At 47.4% G+C, this 14949-nt stretch overlaps 1 protein-coding gene across 1 annotated transcript in view; it reads right to left on the reverse strand.

The window, feature by feature from the left end:
- The window catches only part of LRCH2 (leucine rich repeats and calponin homology domain containing 2), a 39771-nt gene extending 32794 nt beyond the window's left edge, over positions 1-6977 (reverse strand). Inside the window, exon 1 of the mRNA XM_058813951.1 lies at positions 6692-6977. Within this exon, the coding sequence (XP_058669934.1) occupies positions 6692-6977 (286 nt within the window). The remainder of the gene's footprint in view (positions 1-6691) is intronic.
- Between the last annotated feature and the right edge of the window lie 7972 nt (positions 6978-14949).

Consider the following 14949-nt stretch of genomic DNA (forward strand, 5'->3'; position numbering starts at 1 on the left):
ATCTTCCATGGGCTAAGGACCTCTGTTGCTTCTCATGCTAATTAGTTTGTGTGCCCAGTCCCTCTTCCTTTGGCTCAGTGGGCTTCTTGGCTTGGGGGTCCATCAGTCACTGCTGTGATCTCCCCCTGCCACAACTGATCCACTCAGAACTGATCCAGCAGAGATGCTGAACTGGCTTTATGGGCTTCATCCCTATCTTGGGGGTTCTGCCAACTGTCCTTGTGGTCTGTAAGCCCTGCACTCCCTGTGCCCACTATCAGTGTCACATCCTTCTTCTCAAGCCTTGTCAGCTGCCCCACATCTGAGATCATTGACGCCTGTCAAGCCCTACATCTTAACAAGGCAATTCTTACACCACTAATTTGTTTTTTCAACACCTGGATGTCACTTGGTTCTTACCTCTACTAGTTGCTATTTCCCTCCTTGCTGAGCAGGCTTGAAAGTACACAAAGATCAAGGAACATCCTTTCTCAAGTAAATTTTACATATTCCACATTTTACAACATGAGGATGAACTCAACAGATGAACAGATGAATTCTTCAGCACATTGCAACATTAGAAAGGTCTGGACATTTCCAAAAGAAGATAACACAGTGCTCCAGCTCTGGAGTGTGTTCAGCTATTTTAGCACAGCATGATTTAAATGGAAAATAAAGAACACATAACCAGGATCACTCCTCAGTCTGGCATGTGAAGGTGTAAATTCACATACCATATCAAAAGGACATAATCCATTACTTCACATCAAGGATTATCTTTCTCTCCATTACTGAAGGTGTCTTGGCTCCATAAATCTTTCAGAGTTTGAACTGGTAAGCAGAAAATCCCACTGGAAGCTTTTTTGTTTTGGCACTTCAGTATTTAGTCTAAAGTATAGCTACTAAAATGCTTTACCGCCAGGAAGAGTATTTTCTTGACAAGTCAGCAAGACTTCTTAAGCTGCCATATTACAGCACAGGGCATCTTCCTCCCACTTAAACTCACCATCATTTATTGGTTTAATGCTGACAATTTCTTTTCTGGCTCTGAAATTTTTTAATTCCAAATTTCTGTCTCACAGACAAGTAGTATAAGGGAAAGTAATCCTCATCTGGCAATGAAGCAAAGCCTGCGTTTATTAAGGAATATCTCAAATATACACAAAATTCCCAAGACTTACACCAGCCTCTGTATGCTCAGTAACACACATCCAAGCCTTTGTCCTGACAAGCTTACAATCTAAATAGACATGAGACAAGATACAACCAACCTGCAGTAATCAATGTTTACTACATGACTTATCTTCTGTGCAGATAAAATGGTTTGTAGCTGGATAAACTGAGCAGAAACATTTTTGAAGTAAGCTAAACTGCTGGAAGACAAAGAACATTGGAGAACAAGGCAACTGCACTAAGAGGAGAGCAGAAAAAAACCTGAAGGAACTGGGTAAACCAGCAGTCCATGAGCACTGAGTGAACAGGGTCTAGTAACCATTCCAGCATGTTCTCCTGAGACCTGGAGGCCCCTGCTGCAGCAACTCCAGCATCTGCTCTGACTGGCTGGTGCCTCCCACTGGCTCTGTCCCACTCATGCCAGGCCCCACGGCAATGTTTAAGAACGGCCACAGCCTCTCCTATCAGCTCAAAAATCATCCTAGAGTACCTCTCATTAGTGCATGTAATAACAACCTGGAGCAAACACTCTCAGAAACATTTTAGTTCCAGGTCAGTCTACAACAGAAGTAGTTCTGGTCACTACATCCTGCCTATGGGAAGGGTGCTGAGGTGACAAACGGCAGGAGGGCTTGGTTTAACACCCAGATGGTCGAGGATTTGCTCCTGTGCAGTCACACCTGCTGCTCAGCTGCCACTGAGCTCAGGCTCCTTCAGCCTTTAACTGCACAAACCCTTCTTCAGAAGCCATTCACTGACACTTGGAAACACATTTGTGAGAATCATGTCTGCCAAGCACTGAACTATTTTAGTTCTCTATCAGGGTAAAGACTTTATTTTTTATTTTCACCTGAAGTGTGCAACCTCCTCTAGACGTGTGAGCACGTTATGCTAGCAAGTGGCAAACAATCCCAGGCTGGAAGAATGATGAACATCAGACTGTTGGACAGCCACAGAAAAGCACAGAACTCACAAGTCCCTTCCCACAGCCATTCCACTAATTTATTACACACACAAAAATGTTTCAAATAACTTCACATTTTCAGTGGAACTCCAGCCCTCAGCCCTGATTTAGTTACCTTTCTGCTAAGGACAGATTTCAGCAGTAAATGCCAGCCCTGCTGGGAATATGAGTAAGTACTTTTGAATCAGCTCCAACCAAGTAGCACAACTTAAATGGGAAAACACTTCACCAAAAAGAGTATCTCAAAAAGCACAAGCTACTCCATTATTCTTTATCACAAAAGGTTTTGCAATACAATTCACAATCTAAATTATGTGCCACCTCTGTAAATAATCAGTAACAAGTAAAAACATGTATCCAAAGAAGTTCCTTAGTTGATCAAACATAGAAATACTACAGACCTTAGATGTTGGATATTACAAAACACAAAAATAGTCAACACAATGTCAAATTTAATTTTGACGGATGAAGATGGTAAAAACTCAAAAAAATTACACATTGCATGTTTTTTGTAGGTCAGTATTTCAGATAAGGCTGTAACACTAAATTTATGGGGTTTTTTAACATTAAGATATAAGTGGTGTTCTTCATAATACAATCCTTTTAGGGAGGCAAATAGTAACAATCAGTCCTTTAACTGCAAGTCACTGAACTGAACCTGCCCATCACACCAAGTATCTCTAACCAGGACCCTTAACAGTGGCCCTCAGCAAGAAATCCTCAAGCACACAGAGCTCATTTCTGCCATGCCCAACCACAGGACAGGCTGTGAGAACACTGCAGAAAACTTCCAGAATTGTTTATAAACTGCGTCACTTCCTGATTTTGCATCAGATGCATTTCAGAGCATAAACACTGACTCCTCTCCCCCAAAACCACAGAATCAGAGTTCCTCTTTTTGTTCAAATCTGAAGGAAATGCTGCTGAAGAATCCTATTTTGCAATGTGTTTGATTTCCAGAATGCAATCAAGATTTAGGATATACATCCTATATGAATGTTTATTTTTTTAGCTGAATATTGGATTTGTTGTTGCTGTTCAGTCACCGCTGTCCTCAATTTAATCAACATCAGCTCCACCAACAGAAATAATTTTATTCAGAAAGGAAAATATAATTGGTTTAGAAGTGCATACTGTAGAGGCAGAACTGCATTATAAATTAACATTCTTATGCATTTCACACTCAATATTAAGCCCTGGGGGTTTCATCTGTAATCACATGAATGACAATGTACCTCAGAAGGGCCAGAAATAAGATGCAAAAAAGTCAAAGACATGCAAGTAAAGGTGACAATGGTTTCTGGAACAATGCCATGCCAAGCTGGCACTGGCCAGGACAGGAGGGCTCACTCCCCAGTCACACTGGAACACACTGGTGTTACTCCTCCATGCTGGGAGGGCAAAGCAGAAGCGAGAAAGGAGAAATTTCAACATTTGTCTATTTACATTCACCTACTTCTAATTGCCTGGGAGTTCCCTCAGAATTAAGAGGTGGAAATTGAAGCTGTTGTGACAAAGCCATAAACAAATAAGCCTGATGGCACCACTGCATTTTCTGGAGCTGTTCATCACACACTGTTCCTATTCACTAAATTCATTTCTTAAAGATGCTCACTAAAAAGGGGGAAAATCACTAAAGGCACAGGTTGACTTAGGTTCCTGTGCCATACTGTCAGACTGAACCATCTTTAAAAAAACAAAGCAGCAAACAGAACTCTCCAGCTAAGCAGACTGTGATTACACTGATGTGATAGACTCAATTACTTAACTGCCAGGGGGCCTAATGCTGTTCATGTAGACAGAAGCAAAGATACACATAAAATTACTGGAATATTCAAGATATCTCCTGATATCTCAAGAACTATGATTTTCTTTTGTTTTCAGAAGTTCATTAAAAGCAACACAAGATCTGTTTGGGCAGCCAGAAGACAAATTCAGATAAATAATAAAATAAGGATTTCCTGGCCAAAGTGTGGCAAGGACAATTCACAGTTAAAAAAAAACAAACAAACAAAAAGAGCTAAACAGCCAGACATGGTCACTATGTTTTAGACACATCATTTAAAGTACAAAAACTATGCCTCAGTATTTGCAAATTAAGTATTGGCAAGCCATTATGTAAGTTAGATACAAAATAAAATCCCAAGCTATTTTTGATAAATCAACAGAAGCTGTGCTTCAACATAGCTCTTGCTGACTTTACTGATATAAAGATAGAATATTCTGGGTTTACAGCAACACTGCAGATCCTACTGCCTAAGGGCTGGTGATATGGAAAAGAAATTGTTTACATCCACACTGGTCAGAGACTGTTTATTTAAAGTATTTGTTTCAAGTACCACAGAATTGAATTTCAGAGTCACTGACAGAAAACAGAAAGTGAAACCCTGGGAAGATCTGGGACCCAAGCCCCCAGCTCCTCAGTCCAGAACCTTGTTCTGGGGATATTTGCATGTGAAACAGGGAGAGCTGCTACAGAAATAGCAGTTACTGCTCGACTGCTGCCTCTGAGGCAGCTGCTGATTCCCCATGGAGCTCCAGGCCCCACTGACACTGCCAAGGATGTCCATGATTCACCAGAACACCATTTACCCACCTGACAAAAATTCCTACAGATCAAGCCAAAACACACACTACAGGTCTTTCTTACAAACATCTTTTGAGAGCCATCTAAAATTCCTATTTCACCAGGATTCATTCATAAACCAGGACTACACTAAATGAGGATTCTCCCAAGATGGGACTTACATAGATGCAGTTTAACTATTTCAGTACAGGATTTTAGAGCAGCAAGCAATAAAGCTATTTCTGCCAGAGACAGCCCTTAAAACATGTTCACACCACCATTCACAATAACAATTTAATCCTGATGGGAATGACTGAGCTCTACTACATCCTAGAATACAGACACAAGATCACTGTAGACAGGCTCTGACTCAAACCTTGAGATTCAAAATAAATGGACAAAAAAAACCCTACCAAAATGCACACAGCAATAATTAGAAGCCAACAAAAGTACAGAGCCTTGATTCTCCAGCTTCAGGATACAGAAAATCTTTTTAATAACAGATTACCCACATGCCTAGTGCTTTGGTTATTGAGTATCTACACAAAGCAGTGACCAACAATATTGCTAAAGACATTTTTATGCTGCTACAAGGAAAACTCCAGCTTCCATTATTTCATAGAACCTCTTTTTATTTCCAGCTGCCACCATGGACAGTTTCCTATTCCAAACAATATGCCAGCTATTCATAACCCACGGGGAAAGAAAGGCCCCAAAACAAACCTCCCACAGCACCAATTCACTCAAAGAACATTTTGAAAAGCCACTACTATTTGTGAACAAAAGATCCCGGGCCTCTCAGTAATATTTTCGTCTAGCACATTGTTTAAAATTATCTATTTTCAGCAACTACCCCAGCAGCAAAAAACCCCACAAGCAAATGGAGATGAGCCACAACATGAGAAAACCTCCGTGGAAAAGGTAGCTTTGTTTTCCAGGAACCGTATAGAAAAATGCCTCCATATTTACTGCACCTGAAAGCCTGGGTGAACGCAGGCCCACACTCACGATATCAACACACACCAAGCTCTCCAGGCTCACTGCTGGATGCTCACACATCCCTCGCACCCGCACTTGGAACCACCTTGCTGCTGAGCGGGGAGGGCGATACCCCAGGTTTTACACAGCTTCTACTGCAAGGGATGCGACACCCCTGAAGGTACAGCACAACCACAACGCGGAGCTCTCATTCACCGAGGGCGAACTCCAGCGCTCCCCTCACCCTGCACGCCCTGCTCCGGACACACCAGCTGCAATTCCCCACCTTAAGGCACGTATGGACCGACAGAGGTACAAACGCCCGGTTCCCTGAGACCGCCCCTCCTCCCTGCAGGCACACAGACCGCAGCACCTTCACAGCCCCGGGGCCCGGGCACAGCGACAGCGCCGGCTCCGCTGCCAGCACCCAGGGGACAGCGACTTCCACCCCCGAGCACCGAGCACGGTGAGCTCGGACACGCAGGCCGGGCTGTGCCGGGAGCCCCTCTGCCCCCGCATATGCAACACACACACAGAGCGTTGTGCCCTGCCACACTCACACACGCCCCTGTGCTCCCGCACACGCTCACACAGAGCCGCTCTCCCCCCGCCTCCCCAGGCACCGCCGGCTGCCCCGCTCCGCTCGCACACCGCAGGCTCAGCGTGCCCCGCTCACAGCCACACCTGCACGGACGCTGGCCGCACACTCACATACCACAACCGACCCCAGTGCGTGCAGAAGGGCCCGGACACTGCAGCCCCACATCCTCTACACCCCGGCACGGTGCCTGCACGGAGAGCCCCCCAAACGCGGAGCCTCCCCGCTGTCCCCCAGTGCCCTTAGCCAGCGGGATCCCCGCTCCTCAGCCACAGCGGCCGCTCCCGGCTCACCGCTCGGCTGCGCCCCCAGCCCTGCCCCGCCACCGCGGGGATCCCCCCGCTGCATCCCCGCTCCCGGGCCCCGCACCCGCCACCGCCCGGCCCCGCTGGACGCCCGCAGCCCCGGCCCGGCCATGCCGGGGCCCCCTCACCTGCTTGCGTGGTGTCGCTCAGGTCGCAGCCGCTGCCGGGGAAGTCGCGCAGCTTCCTCCCGCTCAGGCACAGGATGCCCGAGCTGCCCGCCTCCTCCAGGGCCCGCTCCAGGCTGCGCACCGTGTGCGACTGCGGCAGAGCCGCCGCGCCCCAGTGCGGCCCCGACGAGAAGGAGAGAGTCAGGTGCGCGGGGATGCCGAGCCCCGCCGCTCCGCTCCCGGCCGCCGTCCCGCTGCCGCTGCCGCTGCCGTTGTTGCCGCCGCCGCCCCCCTGCCCGGCCGCCATCTTGACCGGCCCCTCCACAACAACGGCCGCGGCCGCTGCGCAGGCGCCGCGGGGCCCGCAGGGGGCGCCGCGGGACGGGGCGGGGCCTCGCGGCGCCCCTCGGCCGCGCCAACCAATCCGCGGCGGCGGCGGCGGTGAGGGGCGGGGCTCCGTGAGGGGGCGGGCGGCTGTGTGCCCGAGGGCTCGTGTGCCGCTAGGGGGCGCTGCCGGGGCTGAGGGAGCGGATCGGGATTGGGATCGGAGCGGCGCCGGGATCTTTTTGACAACGGAGGCATCCTCGGAGCGGGGGTAGCCCAGGAGGAGGATCATCGGCTCGGCAACCCCGACGCCGCTGGGAGGGCAGCCCTGCCCGCTTCCCTCACGCCCCGCCCGGCTTTGCCGCTACCCTCACGCCCCGCTCGGCTCTGCCGGTGCCCCGGCCCCGCGCAGCGTCGGCCGCTCCTCAGGCCCGCAGCTCTCCTGTGCCGGGAGCATCAGAGCCTCTGTGGCCTCTGCCTCGCAAAGCCGGGCACCGGCAGAGCCGGGCACGGACTACAGAAATCACCCACGAATGGTCTGTGGCAGAACAAAGGCAAAACGAGCGAGCGTCACATGAAATGGGTGAAGGAACGCTCACAAAAGCCCCACAGACACGAATGCGCCGAGCTCGGAATGTGAAAGGGCAGTGGGGAGACATAAATCAGAAGCCCCTTGCAGGGTCCAAGGCCCAGTTACCTGAATAAAATGAAACAGACCTGGTGGTATACTGGGTGGATGGATAATTACTTCTCCTACCATGTAATCAGTCCATGCTAGGTGCTGCATATTTCTCTTCCAAAAATGGCTCTGGAGCTGTGATTAGAAAATGCTAAAGAAAGCCTCACTGCCCCACATTTTAATCCAATTGTTATATGTTTGATGAGCAGAATCTGCTTTCAAGCCTTGAACCTCAGGAAGATCCTTGAATTCTGGAATTGGTTTGGAGTGGTTTTGTTTATTTTTGCATGCATATGTCATGCCTAATTGGGGGATCAAGGGAAATTCCCTCTCCAGGGGCTATGGAAGAGACTGGCCTCCAGCCAGCAGCGTCACTGACAGACAGCTGAGCCATTATTGATCACTGAGGCCCAGAGCTGAAATCCGATGTGGCTGATGATGTCTGGGTGACATTCAGCACAACCACTGAGCCAGGATCAGTGAGCAGGTCCTGAGCAGTGCAGGGTTCAGAGCAGAGCTCTGTGGGTTTGGGGATCTCCCTGTCCTGGCACACAGATTGCCCTTCCAGCCAAGAGCTCTGTGTGCAAAATGCAGCTGTGGGGGAAGAGGTCCCATTGTCACCTGCAAACAGTGTGGCTGTCTGCCTCCTCTGCCCTCAGCTCTGCCTGCTCACGGGGGCTGTGGCATTCAAGCTTTCAGATGAATCCCTGCCAATCAGTCTGGCTGGGCCACAGCTTCTGCTCCTGCCCTGAAAAAACCAATCATTGCCTGGATTCCCAACAGGAAAATCAGGCCAACCTGTATAAACACTGCTGAGTGCTGCCCTTGGTTGAGGTTCCAGCCAGAGGGGGTGGAGGGTGAATAAACCCAGACTGGTGTTGGGCCAGGTGTGTAGGATGATTTTGTCAGCAGACATGGAGCAGGAGGCACAGTGGCTCTGCAGCTGGTGAGAGTGAAGCAGAGCAGGAGCCAGGACCAGCTCCAGCAAATAAATTTTACTAAACATTAGAGATAGTTGCTCTGAGTTTCCAAAGTGTGTGGCATAGCACAGGGCCAGCTCAGAGGTTCAGTTTGGTTGTCCTCCCTCTCACCCACATCACTCAGCCTCTTGCTCTTTAGAGCCCAACTTAGATAAAGAAAAAGGTTAGCTCTCTTTGTATGAAATAGGTCTGACAAATTACCAAAGAGTTAAAGCATTTTTCTGTCACCAGAGTTCTCACATATTAGTGGCCTTTTTATCACTGTGCCTGCAAGTGCCCATACAAAAAGCAAGCCAAGCTTGCTCGGTCTCTCATCTCACATCTTCAAAGGAACTGAAGTTTCCTATGCTGTGGGCTGGAAGCAATGTCTGAGGCTTTTCCTAACTGTTCACCAAAAATTCCCAATCTGCAAATTGTCTTCAGCAAATAGGTGCTGAGTCAGGTAAAACTTGAAAGCTGATGGCACATTCCTGTGGTAGAGCAGATTTACCTGTGGGGGTCATTTATCACCTCCAGTAGCTGCAGAACCAGAGCAGATGTCTGGAATGCTAAGGTCTAATTACTTTTATTTCTAATTTCACAGCCTTTCAACAGTTCTTTTTTCCCATGCCCTCCTTTCTTTGTCATTTCACAAGCAAAACCAGAGTTGCTAGTCTAGCGGCAGAAGGCTCCCCAAACCAACCTTCCTGGCACAAAGAGCAGTAAGCCACAGCTGTGCCCTCCCTCAGTTTCTCCTGGAAAACAGAGATTGTTGCATTTCTTGTTTATTATGGAAGTTGAGTAGAAGAAGAGGTGGAAACACTCAGATGTTGTCATGAGACTGCACAAGACAAACATATTTTCTTGTAGCCATGCCAGACAGAGTCAAGTTTCAGGAGTTTGAAAATTTCTGAAAATGCCACACTGCCATGAAGAGCTTCCACTTTGAAAGTCTTTGTGGTTACCCACATCTGCCCCAGATGAGATGAAACCTCATTAAGATATGACTTCAACAAATGTAATGTTAATGCCTGGAGGAATGAGATCTAGATCAGGCTTTGATCTATCTGACTTTCACCATGGAATGCAAGATGTGGTTGCTCACAACTCTTGCAGTGAGGCAGCCCTTGGCACAGCTCAGAACCAGGCAGTGAGAGCTGTGTGCCCGTCCTGCTGCTCTGCCTGCTGCTGCTCTCAGCCCTGCTCAGCATCATGGCTCACAGAGCTCCCCAGGGCACTGCCTTCTGCAGACAGCCAGACAGGATTATCTGCAGTGTTGCTGTGAAATTGATTGTGGCAGCAGGGACAGCAGGAGAGCAGTCCTGGGTCACCTTTGTCACTCTGCAGGCTGTGTCCCAGGGCAGGCCAGCACTGTGGTGAGGACATCAAAGCACAGTGACAGGCTGAGGTGCTGCCCAGGTCCTTGTGCAGAGCGATGCTCCCTCCACAGCTCCACAGTGCTGGCAGCTCCACAAGCTCTGCCACCTCTGGCCAAGAACGGGGATTGTACACAGCAGGGACACCCCTGAAGCTCCCAGTGCTCCTGAGTAAAGTCCGTGAGGTGGACACACAGCAAGGCTCTGTCAGTCTGGATTGCCATTTGTTTAGAGAAATTAAATACTCCTGAAATGTCAGCAACGACCTTTTTTGCATCCTTTAGAGACTTCCTTTTGCTTTAAGCAATTAAACAAGAGCTTTCCTACTGTTCTTGCTGTGCTTCTTTATAACTGCACTCAGTACTCCTCCATGGGTGAGACACTGAGGTAACACAATCACTGTTCCTTCAACACTCCCAGGATCCTGGTGCCATCTCCTTGATGCCTTTTCAAATCCTTTGTGTTTACTTATCTTATCAGCACATGCTATATATGTCATGGATATTGCTTTTCTACTTTGAGACCTGCAGGTGTGCACAGCTTCCCACAGGCAGTTAAAATAATCTCCAAATACCTGGATTCAAGATTCACACTAAAGTGGCACCATCTGGCCCATTTTGAAAGTGAAGTAAGCAAATGATACATATATTCCTTCTTAGATCAAAAGGCAAATGCCACTCTATCTCTGCTAAAGGGCAGTCATTTATCTGAAACACCATTTTAAAGAGCTAGAAATAGCTCAAAATACTCCAGCATCTGATGCTTGAATAGAGAAGAAGCAAGCAGGATTCGATCTGGCTGCCTTGGCAAGCAATATCTGTTCTTTAAGTCTTTTTGTACAGACCACAATGAGAGAGCAGATCCATTAATGAGAATATTCCTGATACCTTTCCCTTTGGGAGCATCTGATTCATTGCACAGCTAGCAATGCTTCATTGAGCACCAGGAAACAGTTCTGAAGGCAGTGGGGAGGGAGCCTCTCTCCTTAAAGGCATCATTTCAATCCCCACCTATTCCAGCTACCTGCACTGCAAATCTCTTCTTGTGGTGCTGCAGAGGCCTTTGTCCTTCACTGAGCATTTTGGTGTGATTTCAGTCAAGATTTGTCCTTTTATTCTATTTTGAATAACTCATTTGCTGTGCAGTAGCACACTTGTCTTGCTTGTTTCTTGGAGAGATTAGAAATGTTGCCCTTCCAGTGAAGGTTTACTTTAACATTGAGAGATCCCTAAAACCAGCATAAATTGAACTTACTCCTACATGACAACAAGCAGCAGAGCCAAGGGTGGTGTACCTGTGGATCTCCATTTACTGGAATGTTGCCTGGCTGGTCACAGATTGCACTGAAGCTTCCAGCTCCCTGTCATCCTGTTCACGTGCTTTTTTATGGGATCACTGTGGGACACTCTGCATAGTCCAGAGGTACAGCTTATGGGTGTTGTAGCAGTGGTTTTGCATGTGCCAGGCTGAGATGGCAATTTTAATACACATACAGAGAGAGAGGGAGAGAAAAAGCCAATAATCCCTCTCTAAAAAACTCAGTTTTGCTCTCTGCAGGCTGCATCTGCTAAATTGTAAGAAGCAAAGGATTTTGTCATTATATGTGATCTTGTTTCCCTGAGCAGAGCTCAGTGATGTGTGTACCTCAGCCACTTTATGGCATACAGTGCATAAAAACTGAATTATCATCATCAATGTAGTTCATTCTGGATATGGCTAAAATAAAGAAATAGTGGTGTAACTAGAATTTTCTTCCAAGAGCCTGAAGAAGTGTTTTGTTTTCTTCCATCTTCTCAAGAAGATGATTTTCAAGTGGTAACATATGGTTGAAAGGCCACATTCAGCATCTAACAATAGAACATGAGCTCTTTCTAGTGGTGCTTCACCAATTTTGGAGCAAGCTATTGTAGCTGTACTGCTACCAGTGTTTCTTGTGAAGTGCTGAGAGTGATGGTCCTGGGGTTCTCATAAATTAAAAGGCCTAAACATCCCCCTTGTGGGCAAAATACAGTGTCACAAAAGTGATCAGAGTTTTGGCCCATTGAATTAAATGATTGTTTGTGCTTTGAGCAATTCTGGGAGAGGCTGGAAAGCTTCCATACCCTCAGATAAAAAATGTGTGCATGCAGATTCCAAGCCTTACCTTGTCACATATTCCTACAGCCACCAGGGCTTAGTTCCCAAGAAAAAAAAAAAAACTTTAACATTTATTAGCAATTGAGTCATGTAGTTTTAGGTCCATTTCATGAAAGTGAACAGTCACATATTTTGCAATTTTGTATTAAGTAACTGTGATATGAGGTGCCCCTGGGAATAAAATACAAAGGGGCCAGTGTTAATTCTGAGATCACAGCATAAGATTTGTTACAACAATAAATCATAAAAAGTAATTTAACATGCAGAAGATTCCTAAATCTACTTAGAGACCAAGAACACATTTCAGATAATACAAGTGTTTGACTGCTGCCATGTGTTCCTTTCTCCTACTGAGTTTATTTTTATTTAGTTTTAACTAAAATCCTTCTAGGGCTCCTTGGGGTTTCATTGTATGACAAGCAGAGCATCTGATAAATTGAAAGGCCCAGTGCCCCAAAGTAACACTTGCTCTTTTGGAACAAGTTGGTCCTGCCTGTGCCTAACAAGGGAAGGAATACCTGGAGCCCTTGGCAGAGGTGCCCCAGTGCTCTTTGAGGGCTCAGCTTGATGGTTTGTTGCCACAGTATCAGTGAGTCAACACAAAACACTTCTAGAAGAAAGCATAACATAAATACTTCCCCCCTTTCCCCCTTCTTTGTTTCTTTTTTTCATTGTTCATTTATTTATCTCCCTTTTTAGTTGTGAAAGTCACATTTCTGACATTACTTTTTGAGGATGCAGAGTGAAGTCTGTCTGCCAGACACCTGCAGTCCTCTCCAGGGCAGGGGGATTGTGCTTCAGAGGAGGCTCTGGCTCTTCAGGCCTTTTCACCAACTCCACTGTTGATGTGAGAAATTGCTCAGGACTGAGGTGATGGCAGTGCTCAGACATACTAAGCAAATGGGACACTTGCCAAGATTTTAAGAGGTCACAGACTGGCAGTTGAGAGATAAGAGCACATATCAGCTCATACTTCCCAGATGAAGAAATATGGCTTGGAAAGGTTTTATCTCTGCCTTTAATGCTATGCATTTGAAGGAAAGCAGCTAATTAAACCTCTCAGCTGGTGAAGTGGAATTTGCTGCAAAAGCTGTGTTGTAGTTCCATGAAAAAATGTGCTTTGAATATTTTAGAATTGCCATTTCTAAACTCTGCTGTTGTCTTCCTTGGTCCCAAATGTTTGTTTCACTAAATGTGATCAAATAGAAACACCGCTGGAAATCTCTCAGCTGTTGTTTCCAGAGTTTCTGAAGATACAAATGTCCAAGATTTTACAGAAAGTCAGGAAAGCTTTCATGACACTGACCTCACAGAGTGACCAACTCCACCTACTGCCCTGTGTGAAAACCTGGGTCATTCAGCCTGTAGCTGAGGAGACTCCAGAGCCCGGCTGCAGCCCTTCCCTCTGGAGAGCTGCTGCTTTGCAGGACACTGCCAGAGCCCTGTCCTGCACCGTTCCTGGGTGTTAGGAAATGATACGGCTCTACACCTCCTCTCCCAGTACATCACTAAAAGCTGGGTTTATATAGATACTTCCAGTTCTTTCCCAGCAGCCACAGCTTCTCTGGATACCCTGGCTAAATTGCTAGGAAATCTCAGGGGTTCTCTTTGGAGGAATTCTCTTGGACTAGGGCAGCATTAGAGCCAGGTTCCCCAGAGAACAGCAGAACCCCCAGCACATCTTGTGTACCCCAGAACATTGCAAACAAGGTATCAACCCCAGCTCCTCACATCTCACACCAGTCTGCTTCCATGGTCGTTCTGCAGCGTCACTGCAAAATACAGCAAAGGTTATTTGCTGTCCCTCAGCACTGTTCCATTGTTTTCTTTCATGAAGGAACAACTCCCTTAACCAACACTTTCAGAAGCACTTGATCTTTCCAAGAGCTGTACACATACCAGGAGGTAATTCTTGCCCTGATTGATCTGCTTGTAGAAACTTCTCTCCCATTTGAGGTGCAAGATGGAAAACAACCACTGTATTGAAAACGCAGAACATGCAGACACTGTTCACTATTTATGTGGCCCCTATTATGTACGTGGTGAGAAAGTTTATTTCACAGCATTTGTCTTATGGAAACTTCAGAGAAAAGCATGCTCTTCACTTGATGTATGGTAGCCCTTTGGAAGATATTATCCTATCTCTTTTTTATTTCTTCACCTGTCTTTTAACATAGAGGAAGATGGTTTAGCTCGCAATTTGTATTCAAACTGTAGAATAGCTTTGGTGCCCTAACCAATGTTACAGAGACTGAAAGATCCCTGAAGAATCTGAGTTCTGTGTGTGATGGAGATGCTGCCCCAAGACCAGTCCCAAATGGGTGCTTCTTCCTCCAGGCGCTTACAAATAAGAACAGACTTCATGCACGAATATGAGCCACGAGTACCTCTGTTCGTAGAGTTGCTTGTTTTTCTGGTCTTCAGAAGGAAGCAAGGTCATTCCATCGTTCACACGGCTCAGAACTGACTGCCGGGTTGTTAAAACACATCTGCCGCTGGCATGAACCTCGGGGGAGGAAGATTCGGGGGGAGAAGCGGAAAAGTGTCAGTCCAGAGGCTGGGGCACGGTGCTTGAGGCAGAGAGAGATGGAGGGGAGGTGCTGATGGAAGGGATCGGCGGGGAGGGCGCGGAGGGCAGGCGGCCGGGGCAGGGCTGAGCGCGGGCGGGGAGCAGCGCTGGCTGCAGGCGGTGCCGCTCGCTGCGGGGACAGGGCAGCGGGGCACGGAAGCCGGGACAGCCGGGCGGGGACAGGGACAGCCGGACACGGCAGCCGGGACAGCCGGGCGGGGCCGGGACGAGGGTAG

This window comes from Ammospiza caudacuta, chromosome 14 (assembly GCF_027887145.1).
Source record: "Ammospiza caudacuta isolate bAmmCau1 chromosome 14, bAmmCau1.pri, whole genome shotgun sequence".
NCBI lineage: Eukaryota > Metazoa > Chordata > Aves > Passeriformes > Passerellidae > Ammospiza > Ammospiza caudacuta.